General features: G+C 47.2%; 1 protein-coding gene across 1 annotated transcript in view; it reads left to right on the top strand.

Annotated features, from left to right (window-relative positions):
* The window catches only part of NINL (ninein like), a 62,247-nt gene extending 49,891 nt beyond the window's left edge, over nucleotides 1-12,356 (top strand). The window contains exons 18-22 of the mRNA XM_082857800.1: nucleotides 4,249-4,407; nucleotides 5,102-5,215; nucleotides 7,960-8,139; nucleotides 9,384-9,497; nucleotides 11,398-12,356. Of these exons, the coding sequence (XP_082713926.1) occupies nucleotides 4,249-4,407; nucleotides 5,102-5,215; nucleotides 7,960-8,139; nucleotides 9,384-9,497; nucleotides 11,398-11,589 (759 nt within the window). The 3' untranslated portion in view covers nucleotides 11,590-12,356. The remainder of the gene's footprint in view (nucleotides 1-4,248; nucleotides 4,408-5,101; nucleotides 5,216-7,959; nucleotides 8,140-9,383; nucleotides 9,498-11,397) is intronic.
* Nucleotides 12,357-20,620: the final 8,264 nt, after the last annotated feature.

Raw genomic sequence — 20,620 nt, 5'->3', positions numbered from 1 at the left:
TGTAACATTTTATGGAACTATAGTATAATATTATCTGTGTTAGTTTGCTAGGGCTGCCGTAACAAAGTACCACAGAGTGAGTGGCTTATACGACAGAAGTTTATTTCCTCATAGTTCTCGAGGTTAGAAGTCCAGGATCAGGGCAGGACTGGTTTCTTCTGCGGCCTCTCTCCTCGGCTTGTATACAGCTGTCCTCTCCCTGTGTCCTCACGTGGTCATCCCTCGGATGTGTCTGTGTCCTCATCTCCTATTAGGACACCATCATATTGGACTCATATGACCTCATTTTACCTTAATCACCTCTTTCAAGACCCCATCTCCAAATACAGTCACTCTGAGGTATTGGGGGTTTGGGCTTCAACATGTGAATTGACAGGGATCAGTCCATAATGAATATCAACGACCAAGATGTCGACATTGATACAATCCACGCGCCTTCCTCGGGTTTCCCCAGTTTTACTTGTGTACTCGTGTGTGTGTCACGTTCTATGCAATTTTATCCCCTGTGTAGGTTCGTGTCTCCACGACCACAGTCAAGATACTGAACAGCTCCAGCTCCACAAAGATCCTTCACGTTGTACTTTCATGACCACACCCACCGCCTTCCTGCCCACCTACCCCAGCCCCTAACCCCTGAAAACCACTAACTGCCCTTCATTTCCAAAATTGTGTCATTTCAAAATGTGATACAAAAGGAATACAGAATACGAACTTTGGGGTTGCCTTTTCTCACATATCATAATTCCCGGCTGTGTGTCCCCGGTTAGCTTCTTCCTGTCGCTGGACACTTTTCCAAGGCATTGATGTCCCACAGCTTGTTTTGTTCTGTTTCTTAATATTTATTTCTTTATTTGGCTGCGCCTGGTCTTAGCTGCGGCACATGGGATCTTCGTTGTGGCCTGCGGGATCTAGTTCCCTGACCAGGGATCGAACCCGGGCCCTTGGGAGCACGGAGTCTTAACCGCTGGACCACCAGGGAAGTCGCCCACAGCTTGTTTTAACGCTCACCTTTTAAAGGACGGCTGGGCTGATTCCAGTTTGGGGCTGTCACAGAGGTGCCGTGAACGTTCTCAGGCAGGTCTTTGTGTGGTTATAGGTTTTCATTTCATGGGATAAATGCCCGGGAGAGCAGTGGCTGAGTTGTGTGGTAGTTACATGTTTAGTTTTTTAAGAAATTGCCCAACTCTTATCCAGAGTGGCTGTAACAGTTTCCGTTCCTGCCAGCAATGTGTGCTTGATCGTTTCCCTACATCCTTGCCCACGCTTGTGTTGTCACTCTTTTATTTTAGCCACTCTGATAGGTGTGTACTGAGTCAGAAAGTTTAGAGGGGGCTGCAGTTGGGTATCCCCTTCCCCACGCTGGTTCTGATCTGGTAAAAAGGACATTTCCCTTGAGGGCAGGAGAACAGAGCTCTCTGTGTACTTCAGAATGGTCACTGTCTTAGTCCGCTCAGGCTCCATACAGAATGCTACAGACAGGTGGCTTAAACCACGGAAGTTTATTGCCTCACGGTTCTCGAGGCTGGAAGTCCAAGATCAAGGCGAGGCTGACTTGGTTCTGGCGAGGCTCTTCCGGGTTTGCAGACGATGCCCTCTCACTGTGTCTTCTCATAAAGTCACTGTCCTGTCAGATTAGGACCCCGCCTCTTGAGCACATTTAACCTTAATTACCTGCTGCAAGCCCCGTCTCCAGACACAGCCGAGAGTTTGTGGACACAGTTCCGTCCACAGTAGCCACTTTGTTTCGGGCTCCAGCCGTCAGCTCCTGGTGAGCTGTGACTCTCTTTGCCCGTCTCTCCAGTTTTCAGGGCATTGAGTTGCCCTGTGACCTCAGTTCTCTGATGGGTCTCAGAAGAGTGGTTGAGTTTTCAGTTACTCAGCTTTTTCTTTTTGGGAGGATGGGAGTGATGACTTCCAAGCTCTTTGCAGGCCAGACCAGAAGCCAGAAATGGTGTTTTGTTTTTCACGTGGGATTCTGCGTGTTCACTGTCAGGACATAGAAGTACAGTGGATTTTCACCTGCCAACCTTGTGTCCTGACACCTTGCTGAGCTCTTACTCTTTCTGGGAGTGTTTTTATTTATTTTTAATTTTTATTATTATTGTTATTATTATTTTGGCTGCGTTGGGTCTTCGTTGCTATGCGTGGGCCTTCTCTAGTTGTGGCGAGCGGGGGCTCCTCTTCGTTGCATGTGTGGGCTTCTCATTGCGGTGGCTTCTCTTGTTGCAGAACACGGGCTGTAGGCGCACGGGCTTCAGTAGCTGCAGCCCGCGGGCTCCGTAGTTGCGGCACGCGGGCCCTTGAGTACACGGGCTTCAGTAGTTGCGGCACGTGGACTGTAGAGCGCGCGGGCTCAGCAGTTGTGGCTCGCGGGCTCTCGAGCGCAGGCTCAGTAGTTGTTGTGCACGGGCTTGGTTGCTCCTTGGCATGTGGGATCTTCCCGGACTGGGGATCGAACCCACGTCCCCTGCATCAGCTGGTGGATTCTTTTTTTTTTTCACAGAATAAAGCACTGCTTTTACATGGGTCTCAATCTGAAATCCACAAATGCTAGTAAGTCAGTTTTTAAATGTTTTAATTTGTTTCAAAGTTAAACCCAAGACACATTGACTTCATAGGAAATCCACTGCGAAATGTTTTTCTAGGCTGAACACCTCTTTCCCTTTAGTCTCCCCCAGCAGAGCATGTACATGTTAAATACTTTACTGCTGTCCCACCACTATACCAAGATCACCTAAACTGTGTGTGTAGTATTCCGAATGTTCTTAGTTATACCCTAATTTCACTAACTGCAAAAGATTTTCTGGGATAACCTGTCACATGAATTCTTTGGCTACTTTTGAAGATGAAGTCCGAAGAACTCTTAAATGATTCTCCTTTGTGGGGGTGGGTGGTATTTTATAGGCATTAGCAACTAGCACCTGGGGCTGTGCTGATCCCATCTGGCATCACTGGGAGACAACCAAAGAATCATATGCTGAAACAGCCAACTGAGTGACTCAAAACTGAAGGTTAAATTTAAAGAAAAAACTAATTTAGAGAAGAAAATGTCATCCTAGAGGAACTCATTCTAAGTAATCAATCATTATACCTGTGTGTGTGTGTGTGTGTGTGTGTGTGTGTGTGTGTGTGTGTGTGTGTGGAAGGCACAACCAGATGGATTCAGTGCAGCCTGGCAGGCAGATTCTTAACCACTGCACCACCAGCGAAGTCCTCTGGGAGTGTTTTTGTCACCTCTGGCTTCTCAGACCTCTGCTGTCCCCTGGAGAGACCCATAGCTCTCGCCCCAGCCGGCTTCTTCCTGCGCCTGGCTGATGTGGTGGGAACATCCGGCCCTGGGGCGACAGTGACGTGCCCAACAGCTGTGTGTGGACGCTGCTCTGAGGCACGGAGGGCTGCAGACCCTCGGCCTCCAGAGCGGCTGCTGGGGAAAAGCAGATGAACGAAACGTGGTTTGTGTGAAGGTGTGTGACAGCCGGTTGGAAATAACGCACTTCCGTGTGTCACCTGCTGGCTGCTGTTTCATCCCAGGCAACACCGTCCAGGGTCCAGCATCCGCTGCCCACAAAGTGGGAGATTTTATCAGTGTGCTCCCCCCACCGAGAGCCTCGGATTTTGTGTTTAATGACAGTGATTTGAAGAGAATCACGTGCCTCAAGTATAACGAGGGTTTTTTTTCCCTTCAAATTGCTTAAGATAATGTTAGAAATAACCGTGGGAGAAACAAGAAAACCATGCCAGTTCTCCAGAGCAGTGGTTGGATGTTGATGTGCTGTGAGCCCCCCTGGTGCCCAGCCTGCTGCTTCTTGGATGGACCAGAGTTCATCCTCTGCCCCGTGGCCAGAGAGCCCATCACTCTGGGGACGCTGAGCTCCTCACCCACTAGTTTCTAGTAGTAACCCCACCCCGCTAGCTGTGATGACCAAAATGGTCTCCAGACATTGCCAAGTGTCCCTCGGGGAGCAAGAGTGTCCCTGGTTGAGAACCCTGGAATGCTGTTGGTTTAAAAAAATAACTTTTTGTTGAGAGTCCGCCTGCCGATGCAGGGGACACGGGTTCGCGCCCCGGTTTGGGAGGATCCCACAGGCCGCGGAGTGGCTGGGCCCGTGAGCCATGGCCGCTGAGCCTGCGCGTCCGGAGCCTGTGCTCCGCAACGGGAGGGGCCACAGCAGTGAGAGGCCCGCGTACAGCAAAAAAACAAAAAACAAAAAAACTTTTTCATCTGTGTTTTATTCCTTTTTGTTCTAGAGTCAGAAATGCAAGGATGAATTGTCCCAGCTCAACCACAGGGTCCTGCAGCTGGGAGAGGAGGCCTCCACCCACCAGGCCCAGAGCAAGAAGAATCACATCACTGTTCAGCTGCTGACACAGAGACTGGAGGAGGCGGCATGCCGGGAGGAGCTGCAGGTGAGTGGCCGGCGCGGCAGGGAGGGGCAGACAGGCTGGCCTAAAACAGATGAGGAACAGCCCTGATGTGCCTGGAGGTAAAGGGAGGGACTTAACAAGCAAGCCCTGAAAATATGTGGACTTCAGCAGCTTTTACAAAGCCTGGTATCTAGAAAAAGTAGTAGAGAGGAATTAAACCTTGATGATAGGAGAGTAAGTTGGTACAACCTCTCCGGAGGACAGTATGGCAAAATATACGTCAAGAGCATCAAGAACGTCCGTGCGCTCTGGCTTCATGGTTCTGCTAGTGGGAACTTTACTGAAAATTGTGTACGGACTTAGCTGGAAGTATTTTCATTGCTGTGGTATTTATAATAGCAAAACAGAATTGGAATCAGCTTTGAATCATCGACAGTATTGAATTAGTCAGTAAATGATGGTGCAGCCATTAAAAACCATGTTTCTGAAAAGTATTTAACACTCAAGATATAATAAGAGGGGGAAAGCACAGCATACAACGTCTTAGTGACAGAAGTCCGTGCGTGTGGAGGGAGGGCCAGGAGATACAGCAGAATGTCGGGTGGGGTCCTCGGGCTGCTGGGATCATGGATGAGTTGAATTTTGTAATTTTTGCTTTTCTGAAGTTTCTGCATTAAACGTGTATCACATTGCTAAGATACTTCTTATACTTGTGAAATTGATTTTTAAAAAACAGGATAACCAAATCCAAAAACTTGAACTTGAACTTGAACACGTGACTCAGGAACGTCAGAGCCTGAGACTGGCACAGTCACAGCTGAGAGAGGCCCTTGAAGAGAGTCGGGACCAGGTGGGTGTGTGCGGTGGTCCCAGCCCGGGAGGGGTCAGCCTTGCCTCTGACAGCCTGGCCGGGACTAGTCCAGCCAGGGGCATCGTTGGTCTGCCTCAGGTCACCCAGCTAGTTGGGCATCCGCCAGGCCCAACTGAGTCAGGCTCAGTCCAGGGTCGGGTTGAACTCAAGTGAGCCACGTGAAGAGCTGCGCCTGTTCCTCACGAGGGGAGGAGGCCATAGCAGTGCCTCCCGGTGTGCCCTCTACAGATGGAGGGGCCAGGGAACGCGGCAGGTGGCCTCTGAGGTCCAGGCCAACAGGGCAGAGCAGCCCCCGAGGTGACCCCGCTCCTCGCCCCCAGTGGAGCCCAGGTGTCACATACCTGTGGCTGTTCCACCTGCTCTCCTGCCGCAGCATTTGTCCAGCGCGCATCAGGCTCAGGGGAGGCAGGGAGTTCGTGGTCTGGTACAAACATATGTGAGCAGAGTGGGCCCAGGAGGGACGGCGGGTGCCTGACAGCGTGAGGTTCAGGGACACAGGGCTGGTTCTTCTGAGGAGTTTGAACAGGAGAAGGGAGGTGACAGGGTGAGGTGCCCTGAGGGCCACGGGCCCAGTGTGGACTCAGACCTGGGGTGTGCTTGGAGGGCCAGGGTACAGCAGCAGGAAAAGGGCCGTGGGAGAGGGTCTCTAAGCCGCATGCCTCTGCCCAGCCTTTGGACCAGGTTCCCCAACTGACCCCTAGCCTGACTCCTGGACTTGGCTGTGGTCACCTGGTGTGAACAGTCACTTCTCAGATGGTCCGGGGCTGCAGAGGGGTCCGTCTGGGTGCGGGACCCCCCACCGGGGCCTTATGAGGTGCTGTCAGGCTCCTGTGGGCTCAGCCCCCCGCCGCAAGCAGGCGCTTTCCCTGAGGTGCCGCCACGTACTGGGGGCTCCCTTCTCTACTTTTAGTGCCAAAGGAACCTTGAGAAATTGCCTGGGCTAGATTGAGCCTTCAAGGCTAAGGAGTCAGACCCATCTGCTGGCAGGAGGGCTGGGCTGCCGGAGGTCTCCGTGCTCGCTGGGCTACGCAACATTCAGCCGCCGTCACGGCAGGAGATACTGCACTTAAGCAGGCTGCTGTGACATGAGCTGGCGTCCCCTTTTGTGCTTTAGACGAGGACCCCCGTGAAACACACCTGTATGAAAGTGGAGAAGGGAAGTAAGGAGCTTCCAGGGCACCTAGGGACCCTCTGGGTGTGTGGAGGTGAGGTGCACACAGAGCCACGGGGGAGGGAGGGAGTGGTCACTGGTGCGCCATGAGTGGTTCCAAGGTCACAGGTCCAGCAGGGGAGCCAGGCGTCCAAGAGGGCACTTACAGGGGTGCCATGGACTGGGGCACCCGCACCGGCCTCTCCACGGCATGGGGTTCTCGAGGTGCGGCAACCAGGCGCCCCCAGAAGAGCATACAGGTGGCTAGGCTTCGGAGGCCGGTGCCCAGGAGTTCTGAATATCACTTCCCCACATTCTGCCAGTCCAGCTTGGATTCAGGGCAGGAGGGGCTGCTGTCTGAGGGCATCCAGAACGCGAAGGCCATGGCTTCCCGGCTGCAGTGGCCCCACTGCTCTTCTGGGGACGTCCCCCTCCTCACATGGCAGTTGAGCAGGGCTCTCCGGAGGCAGCCCAGCCTCCACCCGCACCTCACTTCACAAGGAGGGGGCTCGGGGCACTCAGTCGGGCGGTGCTGATATACCACCCAGCCAAGTGGAGAGCGGGTGGCAAGGAACCTGGGCAGGGGGTGTGAAGAGCACTTTCGGGTGGGTGGGGGCGCAGACATGGGCCAGAGTGACTGCAGAGTGACCATCTGAATCTCGAAAGTTGGGAGGAGGCTACATCTGGTGGAGGGTGTGTGGGAACTATCCTCCCCTCTCTTCATCCCAAAGAGCACAGTAGCTGCCCTGCTGGACCCGTGTGTATGGGTGTGTCTCTGGGGGGACCCATCCTGGAGAACCGCCTGGGGTGGCCCCTCAGACACGCAGTGACACGGGACGGTGAGGGAAGTGGGGCTGCGGGCTCACAGCCTCGCCCTTGCCTGGCATGGCCGGCGCCCTCCTCTCCAGCCTGCCCTCGGCAGGACCCCTGGCAGAGCTGTTGCCTCTCCTGTCTGTGGGGTCTCAGAGGGAAGTTCTGTGTGTTCCAGACGAAGCTGCCAGAGTCCAAGTGATAGAAGTGGTGTTGAGATCCGGCCTCCCAGGTGGTCCATCAGGGGAAGTGGCCAGGCTCTGGACAGCTTGGTACCAACGCCCCAGTGGGTTCTGTGCCCAGGGAGCGGGTGCTGAGGTCCATCCACACCTGCTCCCAGCCCCTCGCTGATCACTGTGTAACCCACCTCTGGGACCCCGGCCGCAGCCAGGTGTCAGGAGTGTGAACTCTTCACTTAGAGGAAGGCTGCCATACACAGCTGGCGTGGGTCACAGTATTAAAGGAATTACACCCCAGTAATGTACCCGGAAGGTAAACATGACAGAAGGTTACGTAACCCGGCGGGAGGTCACGTGGAGGATTACAGGCAGGCCTTCCTGGCTCTCACTGTGCACAAGCGCCAGCTGCGTGGAGTCTGGGCGTCAGAATTCAGCTAAACGGGCTCTTTAGGAATCGTGGGTTTTGCTGCAGACACTTTCCTTGTGGGGTGACCTTAAAGGTAGGGATGCAGTCTTCTGTGCCTGGTAGTGACCCGGGAGCTCTGGGCAGTCACCCCAACACTGGGTGCCTTCTCCCCGGGCAGCTGTACGGGGCCACCACGAGGCTGAGGCTGGCCCAGTCCCAGCACGCCCACGCGGTCCAGCAGCTGCAGGAGCAGATGGAGCAGATGGAGCAGCTGGTGCCTCGGGGCCGCGTGGCTGAGCTGCAGCAGCTGCTGGAAGGGGAGCGGCAGGCGGCTCGGCAGCTCCAGGTGGAGGAACGGGTAAGTGAGGACAGGGGCCTGAGGGCCGGCTGAGGGTGACGGGGAGGGTAAGGTTGACTCTCTGGTGACGTAGCCAAAAGCTGCCCAGGTGCCCAGGGGAAGATGGCCCCGCAGATGTCCCACTACGTGAGGACTGGTTTATGGAAGCTATGGGACCCAACTTTCCCTGAGAACTGGAGGGCGTTGAGCAGCTGACCCAGAAGGCACCCCAAAGCCCCCCAGTCTGTCTTCCGGGCTGCATGTGTCTGCAGCCAGCCACACAGCCACACACACTGTCCCCGCTTCCAGGCCTGAAAGATGGTGCTAGAGGGGCCGCGAGGGAGGCGACGGGCAGGGTCCCTGCCTGTGTAGCCCTGTGAGAGTACAGGCAGGTGCAAAGGTCCTGAGGTGGGCTGTGCTTGGCATGTTTAAAGGTAGCCAGGGAGTGGGGGGCGGTTGGACAAGAGGTCAGCGCAGTGACAGCACAGACTTGGGGAGCCCGGCTGTGTGCCAGGTGCTGCCCTAGGCATCTAGGCACATAGAAGCAGAGTCTCAGCCTCAAAGGGCAGCAGGACAGTGGCTCAGAGCACGCACTGCAGGGATCTGGATCCTGGCTGCACCACCCCAGCCGAGCTACCTCAGGCCAGTTAACCTCTCTGTGCTTCCGTTTCTGTCAACTTCTGGTGGCAGTGGTTCCCACCTCAAAGCACCCTCTCAGGCACCAGTGAGTGAGCACCTTAAAGTGTAAGCCTGCGGGGCACATCTTGGTCCTCAGAGTTCGTGAGGTGGGGGTGGGGGTGGGGCCAGAGGGTGAGGCACCTTCACGAGGGAGGAACTGGCGCAAGCCTGCAAAGGTGGGTGAAATTCGACGTTTGTAAAACAAATTCTAATGAAGACTAGCCTTTCAGCATTGTGCAAAAACGTTATGCTGGAGAGACGGTTAAACTGTGAGAGATTATTGACAAAACAAAGAAATTTAGTCAAATCCTTTAGAAAGACTAACGTGTTTGGGGAAACTCACCTTTGAGTCATTTAGGACTCAAAGGACAAATCCTAGCACAAAGCAGTCTGCTGATCTGCTTAGACTGCAATGAGAAATGCAGCTTTGTGGTTTGTGAGACATTTCTAACCGTCCCTCTAGGGATGAAAGGTTATCCACACACTCAGATTTGCACACTTCAGCTAATTTCCATTCTAAAGTAAATAAACCCGTGATGATTCTTTTTAAAATGTACAGTGTTCGTCTCTAACCTCCTTTTGTGCAGGAAACGCATGAAAAACAGCTGAAAGCCGCAGAAGAGCGGGTGGAGGAGGTGGAAATGATTTTGAAGAACGTGGAAGCGCTCCTCCAAGAGAAAGTGCGTGAGCTGAAAGAGCAGGTGAGTGATGACGCCTCGTTTGGGCATTCAAGTAGCTGATCAGGGAGACATAACCCAAGAGAACCCCATGTCCTGTGGAATCGCTGAGAGGGGGAGAGAGAGAGGCCATTGCTGCCCTAAAAGTTCTACTTGGAGCTACAGGAAATAAAACATGAGAATCTGTAGAAATACTTTTCTTACGTAGCAGTCAAGTATGGTTCATCTGCGGCATCCGGAGCTGCAGGTCCCCGGGCAGCGTCACTCTGTGCAGGCCACCGGCTCCTGACCACCCCCGCATCTCTGCAGCCCCTCCCCTGCCGGCACTGCCATCCTCCCACCCTCTCTGTCCCTGGTCCTCACGTTCCTTCCCAGCAGTCAGACTCGGTGACTCCCGCAGTCACTCCTGGCAAAACCTCAACCCAAACCCCAGGTGAATCCTGAGGCTCCTGCACGTGGAGGTGCCAGGGTGGCCAGGGAGCTGTCCCAACTACACCCTTGCCCCCACTGCCCTCTGCGGTGGGCCCTTTCCCTCCTGTCTCTGACCTCCAGCACCTCTCCCCTCAGCTGTGCTCTGTGCTTGTTTCACTGGAAGACCAGAAGTGCCCAAAGAAATGCATGTGCCTGTGTCCCCTCCCAGCTGCCCCAGCCCTTCCCTCCTCTGGAGCCTTGTCTCAACACCACCTTCCAGAGCCCTGGTCCTACCAGCTCTCTGCTCCTCTTTACAGGAGTCCTTCAGAGCTGTCTGTGCCCTCACCTGCCCGCCCAAGTCCAAAACCTTAGAGTCCTGATGGACCCCTTCCCATCTCATCCTTCAGCTAGGCCTTCAGCGTGGGATACAGAGCCCCCATCTCTTGGGTCCTAACAGCTGGTGTCCTTGTTTCCTTTGATGTGCTTTCAGCGGCAAGTCACCTTCAAATGTGACGGAGGTGTTGGCCCTCCTCCGCTCAGAAACCTCCAGTCTTTCCACATCCCTCAGAGTAAAAGGCAGTTTTTACAGTGGTCTTCAAGGTTCTGCAGGACCTATTCCCCTCCCGTTGGCCCCCTGCCCAGCCAGCATGGCAGCTCTGACTTCCTCACAGGCCTCCTGGCCATTCCTGTCATCCCCACATGTGCCAGCTCTGCGTGGAATGTTCATGCCAGACAGCCTCGCTGACTTACCCGGTGCTTTATTCAGCTCTCCGTCCAAATGTCAACGTACAGAGAAGCCCTCTCTGTTCACCTCAGTCTCAGCTGTGCGTCCCCTCCTGGGTTTTCTGTTAGCAGGTCCCACCACCCAACACTGGTCCACCACCAGTCCCACCATCCAAAACTGCGAGCTTGGTTCTGGTCTGTCTCCTTCCATTGGAATACATGCCCTGTGAGAGCAGGGCTGTTGCTAGGGCAGCACCTGGCCAACGGAGCTGCTCAGTTAACTACTTGAGTGAATGTATGTAGTGCTGACTCACGAAGCGCAAATCTGGGACCCCTGTGTCTTAGCATCCTGCCTAGTGTGGCCTGTGTCCCCATCACTGAAGCCTCTACAGCTGCTGTGTGTGTGGTGACCACAGTGCCTCATTGTGTCCTGGGTGACGGGATGGGCCTGCAGAGCACACTGAGATGAGCCAAACATTTTGGGTACTCTTGACAATTTCCTTCCTTTTTGAGGCCTACAGATTTTGGTCTTTTTGTCTTCATTTTATGGTAAAAATCAATTTGTGCAAAATTGGCTTAAGTTTTCTCTACCACATAGTTCATCAGATTCTCAATTTCCTCTCTCCTGCCAGGCTAACAAAAATTGTCATTACGTCCAATATTTGCTTCCAATTTGTTAAGAATCCCCAAACTGTGGTTTGAACAACGTGGAAGACTGGGAGGGGCAAGCTGGTAGCGTGGCATTTCTGCATTAGATTCACAGTGCAGTGTGGCTTTCTCCCCTGTCCAGTTTGAAAAGAATACACGATCCGATTTGCTGCTCAAGGAGCTCTATGTGGAAAATGCTCACCTAACGAAAGCGCTTCAGGTCACTGAAGAGAAGCAACGAGGTGCTGAGAAAAAATCCCGATTCTTGGAAGAAAGAGTTAGAGCTCTCAACAAACTACTCAGTAAGATCGCTTCAGCATCTCTCTCTGTGTAGACTGCTTTTCTTCCTGGAGTTCATTTTCAAAGAACATCTTTTAAAAGTAAACCACTGTGATGCCATTAACTTCTATGGCTCATTGGCCGCACACCCCTGGACAGATGAGGATTATGACTCTCTGTTCGCCCCACAAGCATTTAATGAAGGTCGACTATGTGCCAGATGCTGGGGAAACAGACATGTCGGAAAAGACTATATATTTTTTTAGTGGTCCCTACGTAAAATTCCTAAATTTGCTGCTTACTAGTGGAACAGGTTATGGGGGCTCTCAGCAAGGTAAATGGTAAAATAGTTTTAATGTTTTACTTCTGACCTTGGCTACAGAGACTAAAATGCAAAGTCAGGGCTCTGCAGTTCTGCCATTTCACTGTTGCTGCTCTGGTTGAGTCACTGGCATTCTCCATAGTGGGTGGATACAGACACTCCAGAAATGCTTCACTTCCTGTGACTGTCAACTGGCGATGAGGGGTAGAGGAGGGGAAGCCCCTTTGTTGAGGTCAGCTCCACTGCAGGGATGTTTGGACAGTGCTTGTTATTTTAGGGCTGTGGACTCAGGGAGGATGGTTTCTATTGTGAATGCAATCTTTTCCTCATTGAAGTGTCATCACACTGGAAAGTATATTATATGTAAAAAAAAAAAAAAAAAAGTATAGTTTTATATCCAAAATATACATAAATTATGGCCATTTGGTTTATCAGAGTAAACTACTGTAACATGAAGAGTCACGGTATTTGCAATAAAAGTTCTTTTCTATTAAAATTGATTTCTAAGTGTTTTTTTGTTGTTATTTACTTTTGGCTGCATTGGGTCTTCATTGCTGCGCTTGGGCTTTCTCTAGTTGTGTCGAGCAGGGGCTACTCTTCACTGTGGTGAGTGGGCTTCTCATTGCGGTGGCTTCTCTTGTTGCGGAGCACAGGCTCTAGGCTCTTGGGCTTCAGTAGTGGTGGCGCACGGGCTCAGTAGTTGTGGTTTGCAGGCTCTAGAGTACAGGCTCAGTAGTTGTGGCGCACAGGCTTAGTTGCTCCATGGCATGTGGGATCTTCCCAGACCAGGGCTCGAACCTGTGTCCTCTGCGTTGGCAGGCGGATTCTTAACCAATGCGCCACCAGGGAAGCCCCTAAGTATTTTTTAAACTATAAAATATTTCAAAGATATAGAAAAACAGTTTCATAAGAAACATTCATATGTATTACATAAACATTCAGATGTATTAAAAACATTGTTACAACATTTTGGATAAAAGCGCAGTCCCTGTTCTACTGCATTCAACCTTCCTGGAGGCAACTGCTGTCTTGAAGCTGCTGCACCTCCCCACTATCTGTCTGTACAGTCATTGTACATGCTTGAATGAGAAAAACCTTAAACCACTGGAATAGATGGAAAGATCAGATCCTGGATAGGAGGACTCAACACTATAAAGTGGGTTCTTGTATCCCCGCACCTGTGGTCAATTAATCTATGACAAAGGAGGCAAGGATACACAATGGGGAAAAGTGGTGCTGAGAAAACTGGACAGCTACATGTAAGAGAATGAAATTAGAACACTCTAACACCACACACAAAAATAAACTCAAAACGGATCAAAGACCTAAATGTAAGGCCAAAGAGAAAAAACTCTTAGAGGAAAACATAGGCAGAACACTCTTAGGGAATTCCCTGGTGGTCCAGTGGTTAAGACTTAGCTCTTTCACTGCCATGGGCCCTGGGCTCAATCCCTGGTCGGTGAACTAAGATCCCACAAGCAGCACAGCACAGCCAAAAAATAAATTAAAAAAACAAAACAAAACAACGCTCTTTGACATAAATCGCAGCAATATCTTTTTTGATCCACCTCCCAGAGTAATGAAAATTAAAAAAATAAACAAATGGGACCTAATTAAACTTAAAAACCTTTTGCACAGCAAAAGAAACTTTAAAACAAAAAGACAACCCAAAGAAAGGGGGAAAATATTTGCAAACAAAGTAACCAACAAGGGATAATCTCCAAAATACACAAACAGCTCATGCAGCTCTATGTCAAAAAAAACACAACCCAATCAAGAAATGGGCAAAAGATTTAAATAGACATTTTTCCAAAGAAGATACACAGATGGCCAAAAAGCAAATGAAAAGATGTTTAACATCACTAATTATCAGAGAAATGCAAATCAAAACTACAGTGAGTTATCACCTCACACCAGTCAGAATGGCCATCATCAAAAAGTCCACAAATGATAAATGCTGGTGAAGGTGTGGAAAAAAAGGAACCTTCCCACACTGTTGGTAGGACTGTAAATTGGTACAAGCCTATGGAGAATAGTATGGAGGTTCCTTAAAAAACTGAAAATAGAACTACCATATGATCTAGCAATCACACTCCTGGGCATATATCCGGAGAAAACCATAATTTGAAAAGATACATGCACCCCAACGCAGCACTATTTACAATAGCCAGGACATGGAAGCAACCTAAATGTCCATCAACAGAGGAATGGATAAAGAAGACGTGGTACATATGTACAACGGTATATTACTCAGCCATAAAGAAGAACAAATAATGCCGTTTGCAGCAACAAGGATGGACCTAGAGATTATCATACAAAGTGAAGTAAGTCAGACAGAGAAACACAAACATTATGATATCATTCATATGTGGAATCTAATTTTAAAAATGATACAAATTCTGTTTACAAAACAGAAACAGACGCAGATTTTGAAAACAAACATATGGTTACCAAAGGGGAAATGTGGGGGGGGGGGGGTGGAGAGATAAATTAGGAGCTTGGGATTAACATACACACATTACTATACATAAAATAGATAACGAACAAGGACCTACTGTATAGCACAGGGAACTCTATTCAATATTCTGTAATAACCTATATGGGTAAAGAATCTGAAAAAGAATGAATATATGTATATGTATAACTGAATCACTTTGCTGTACACCTAAAACTAACACAACATTGTAAATCAACTCTACTCCACTAAATTAAAAAAAAAAAAAATGTAGGTTCTTCTAAATTAGAATTTAAGACCAGAATGACATCTGGAATATCGCAAATATTTGGAAACTGAAATTACCCACAAAGCAATGAAGAAATTAGAACATATTTTGAATTAACTGAAAATGAAAACATTAAAATTTGTGGGGGTGGAGTAAAAGTGGTACTTAGGGGAATATTCATAGCACTAAGTAACTGCATCATAAAAAAAAGGTCTGAAATCAGTGACCTCAGCTACCACCTTAGAAAAAGAGACAATTAAACCCAAAGTAAGCAGAAGAAAGGAAATAATAAACATCACTAGGAATAAGGAATAGAAGAACAGGGGTTGGCAAACTTCATGCTGTATGTGAAAGCTAGCTCCATGGCCTGCTTTTGTGCTACAACTGAGCACTGAGCAGCTGTAACAGAGACTATGTGGACTGCAGTCTAAAATAAAGTTTGATGACCCTAATAAACTAAAAGACAAAAACTCTATGATCATCTCAACAGATGCAGAAAAGGATATGACAAAATCCAACATCCATTCCTGATAAAAACTCTCAGTGAACCAGGAATAGAAGGGAACTTCCTTAACCAGATAATGGGCATCTACAAAAAACTCAGAGTTATGTTATACTTAATGGTAAAAGACTGAGCGCTTTCCACCTAAGATCAGGAACAAGATAGGGACTTCTGTTCAAACCACTTTTATCCGGTACTCTCCTAAAGGTTCTAACTAGTCCAGTTAGGCAAGAAAAAGAAATAAAAGGCATCTAGATTAGAAAGGAAGGAATAAAACTTTTGATTCACAGAAAACATGACCATGGCGTAGAAGACTTGATATAATTTACAAAAAAGCTATTAGAACTAAAAAGTGAGTTTAGCAAGGATGCAGGACACAAGTTCAATTGTATTTCTATTTATAAACAATTAGAATTTGAAATTTAACAATACCATTTACAACAGCATCAAAACTATGAAATGCTGGCAAGAGATATGATAGACCTGTATACTGAAAACTACAAAATATTGCTGAGAGAAAAGGAAGAAGACAAAAATAGCTGGGCTGTTTATGGGCTGAAAGGTTCAATATTGTTAAGATGTCAATTCCTCCCAAATTGATACACAGATTCAATGCAGTTCCAAACAAAATGCTACCAGGTCTGTTTTTGGCAGAAACTGACAAGCTGACCCTAAATTTCATATGAAAAGCAAAGGACTTAGCACAGCCAAGACAAATAAGAAAAAGTAGAAATTTGGAGCAAACTAGATAATGCTATCTATTTCTAGAACTATTCTAATCACCGACCTCAGCTTCCAACCTAAATAACTAGAAAAAGAAGAAATTAACCCCAAAGTAAACAGACAGAAGGAAATCATGAAGATCACTACAGAGGTCAAGGAATAGAACAGGGGTGGGCAAACTCCATGCTGTGGGTGAAGCCCAGCCCCAGGGCCTGCTTTGTGAATAGACTGCTTGGCACAGCAAACCATTCACTTGCGTACTGTGAGGACAAAGGTACTACAGCAGTTGAATATCCATATACCATCCCCACACCCCTGCCGTGACCTTGGAATCCACACCTTACACCATATACAAAAATTAACTCAAAATGGATCATAAACTTAAGTGTAAAACCTAAAAGTTTCCTTCTAGATGAAGGAAAAAAATTTTTGTAACCTTGGGCTGGAAAAAAGTTTCTTAGATATGACTCCAAAAGCATAAAATAACACAAATAAATTTGATTTTATCAAAACCAAAAATGTCTACTTTTCAAAAGATTCTGTTAAGGAACTTCCCTGGTGGTCCAGTGGGTAAGACTCTGTGCTCCCAATGCAGGGGGCCTGGGTTTGATCCCTGGTCAGGGAATTAGATCCCGCATGCATGCCGCAACGAAAAAGTCCGCATGCTGCAACCAAAGATCCAGCATGCTTCAATTAAGACCTGGCGCAGCCAAACTAAATAAATAAATAATTTAAAAAGAAAAAAAAAGGTGGGGCTTCCCTGGTGGCGCAGTGGTTGAGAGTCCACCTGCCGATGCAGGGGACACAGGTTCGTGCCCCGGTCCGGGAGGATCCCACATGCCGCGGAGTGGCTGGGCCTGTGAGCCATGGCTGCTGAGCTTACGTGCCCGGAGCCTGTGCTCCACAGCGGGAGAGGCCACAACAGTGAGAGGCCCACATACCGGAAAAAAAAAAAAAGAAGGAATAGACAGACAAGCCACAAACTGGGAGAAAAATCTTTGCAAAGCATATATCTCATAAAGGACTTATAGCCAGAATATATAAAGAACTCCCAAAACTCAATAAGAAAACAACCTAGTTTTTTAACAAATGGACAAAGATTTAGACAAACTCACCAACGAAAGATATACACATTCCAAATAATCACATGTAAAGATACTCAACATCATTAGTCATTAAGGAAATGCAAATTAAAATCTTAACAAGATAGTACTACACGCCTGTTAGAATGGGTAAAATTTAAAAGGCTAATCGTAGCAAGTGTTGGAGAGGATGTAGAAGAACTGGAATTCATACACTGCTGGTGTGAATGCAAAATGCACAACAACCCTGGAGGAGTTTGGAAGTTTCTTAAAAAGTTAAAATTATACCTACAGTATGACCCAGCCATTTTACTCCTAGTTATTTCCCTCAGAGGAAAGGAAATACTTGTCCATAAAAGACTTGTACGCAAATGTTCCTGGCACCTTTTTTGTAACAGCCCCAAACTGGGAATAACACGCTATTAGCAAAGGGGGTAGGGGGGAGTGACTCTCATTATTTCTGGTGGTAGTACAAACTTTAATTCCTACATATTGTGGCAAAAGCCATCAAAATTATAACTGTCCTACAGACAAAGCTGTATATGTATAGAATGATATATGTACAAGGTTACTCTCATAGGTTTGTCTATAATAGCAAAAGGATGGAAACTGTTCAAATGTCCATCAATAAGGCAATAGATTTTTTTCTCAAAGGTATTTAACAACCTCTATTAGTTTGCAGGGGTTGCCAAAACAAAATATTACAGACTGGGTGTCTTAAACAAAAGAAATTTATTTTCTTACAGTTCTGGAGGAAATCCAAGGTTATTAGCAAGTTTGTTTTTCCTGAGGCCTTTGTCCTTGACTTGCAGATGGCTGCTTTCTTTGCTATTACATTTTGTACTATATGAAAACATTGTTTTTTCTAAAGTTACAAAATAGAATAAATTCAACTCATCCAAAAATACTATCAATTGTGAAAAGCAAAAGATCATCTGAAATCATCTGAAACCTACATCTTCCTCCTCTAAATCCTAAAAGATTAATGCATTATCATCACAGATACTTCTTTTAGTTACATAAGACAAAAAAGGGAAGACAGACACATATTAGGAATGACCATATGTAGAGAAAAGAAAACAATTCCTCAAAACATTTCGAAATATAGAATAAAATATTTAGAAAAACATGATTAACTGAAATTTACTTAAGAAAAAGTAGAAAACTTGACCATAAACTAAAGAAAATAAAAAATTCATCAAAGATCAACATCTCTCTCCAAAGAAGACTCATACTGAGATGGTTCTATAGGTATTAATGCTATTTTAAAAGGTACATTTCTATTAGAAATAGATAAAGTAACAAGCACCACTAAAAAGAGACACCAGAACACTGACACCCCATCTGACTGTGGGCCTCTCATTCTGCCTTCATGTTGTTCACGTGGCCTCTTCACTGAATCTGGGCGCCTATGACTGTATTAATTGACTGGATTTGGCAGAAATGGTACTAGTTCAGTACTAGGACTAGCCCTTCAGAAAACTAGCAGCGGGACTTCCCTCGTGGCACAGTGGTTAAGAATCTGCCTGCCAAAGCAGAGGACACAGGTTTGAGCCCTGGTCCGGGAAGATCCCACATGCCGTAGAGCAAATAAGCCTGTGTGCCACAACTACTGAGCCTGCGCTCTAGAGCCCACGAGCCACAACTACTGAGCCCACATGCCACAACTACTGAAGCCCGCATGCCTAGAGCCCGTGCTCCACAACAAGAGAAGCCACCGCAATGAGAAGCCAGCACACCGCAACAAAGGGTAGCCTCTGCTCGCCGCAACTAGAGAAAGCCCGCACGCAGCAACGAAGATCCAACACAGCCAAAAAAATAAATTTTTTTAAAAAACAATGTAAAAATTTTAAAAAAAAAAGAAAGAAAGAAAACTAGCAGCACCCACATCCACCCTCTTAACACTGCAGGTGTCCTAAGCTGCCAGGTGAGAAGCCCAGCCAGCTTGCTGGAGAGAACCACGGGAGAGGCCCACATGGAGACCAGAGGCCAAGCCATCCTGGCCAAGCCACCACCTGAATGCAACTGTATCAGGGACACAAAGCAAGATCTCCAGAACCTCCCAGCTGAGCCCATTCAACCCACAGAACTGGGAGAACTAATAAAATGGTGTCATTTAAAGCCACTGTGTTCAGATGGCTGTTTCATAGGAACAGATTATTGAAAACACTGATGAAGTATAGACACATATGTGAAGACACACACGTTTCCCTCTTCCCAAACACTATAAACCAGCATCACTCACAGTTGCAAAATTCCACAATAAAATAACACCAAATCAAATCCTGCAGTTCACTGAATGGTTAACACATCACAGCCAAGAAGAATGTTAAAAATGGAATGCAAGATAGTTCAACAATAAAATTCTATATATATAATTCATAAACTTTAAGGAGTTAAGTGAGAAACCATATATGATCACCACTTAAGTTCCCCAAGTGTACTTGGAAAAATCATGTTTGTTAACTACCACTGTTTTGTTTTATTATGGTATTAAATTTATTTTGAGGTTTCAAGTTGCACTGGCCACAAGTTTTGGTAGTTTTCCTGGAGAAGTATGGGATAGAGAGATTAAGAAGACTGTGGCATTCCAGTCAAGTCAGGAAAAAGATAAGTTGTTAGCTATTACCAGCAGTAGTCAACATTTTCCTGACAGTTCTAGACAACAATATCAATGTGAAAAAGAAATGAATTTATATAGGAATGTGGCCAAATCATCATAATTTACAGCTTTTTTATATGTTATCAGCCAAAACCAATTAGAAAATGTAATAGAAAAGAAGATTCCATTCATATTAGAAACAAAAACTAGAAAGTAATTGGGCAAACACTAAAAAGAAATGGGATTGCACTTATATCCGTAACCAGTTAACGGCGGACATGCTGGATGGTGGTATTCATTTTTTACACTGTATTTTTTTTTACCTTTTTAACTGTGCATATATTACTGCTATAATAAGAAAAAAACCATATATTTTAAAATTCTAGCCACAATTCTAGAGCCAGTCAACATAAATCAATAAAACCTACGAAATTTTAACTTTTCAACAAGCATACATTCACTTCAAATAAGGAATATACTTATTATTTTATTCTGGGAATTAAACAGAAAAGTACAACATATATCAATAATTTACATACAGGAATGATGCTGGGTTGGCAACAGGGCAATGGCCTTCACTGCTGTCTGTCCTCACGGCTGATTCACACGGACTCTAGGATCACCTGAACATGGTTCCACATGCTTGGAAGAGCAAAATGCAAGGGAAGGAAGTGACCACTGATGGACAGTTAAAACTGTCATCCATCCCATTCACTAGGGAAATATTCCATATTGTTTATTGCCAGAGATTCAGATGAAAGTCTGATGTGGCTACGAACCGATGGGAGGAATTATTTCTAAAAATGAGGGAATTCCCTGGCAGTACAGTGGTTAGGACTCTGTGCTTTCACTGCTGAGGGCATGGGTTCAGTCCCTGGTCGGGAAAGTAAGATCCTGCAAGCCGAGTGGCGCGGCCATAAAAATACATAAACAAAAACAAACAGTCTGTCAAGGGCTGCCTACTGACCTAAGTACGTGTGTTGTGAAAATATGCAGATCCACACCCTAGGTAGAGCCTCTCTATAGCTTGATTTCTTGAGTATAATTTTGGTCAGAAACATTCGCCTGTTTAAGAAATAAACTGCACAGAGAGTGTCAGGTACTGTGTTTATCTGGATTTTAAATTTGAATG

The sequence above is a fragment of the Leucopleurus acutus genome (genome assembly GCF_964270905.1).
Source record: "Leucopleurus acutus genome assembly, chromosome: 16".
In the NCBI taxonomy this organism is placed as follows: domain Eukaryota; kingdom Metazoa; phylum Chordata; class Mammalia; order Artiodactyla; family Delphinidae; genus Leucopleurus; species Leucopleurus acutus.
Note: the sequence above shows the minus strand (reverse complement) of the source record. Positions and strands in the feature narration are given on the sequence as shown.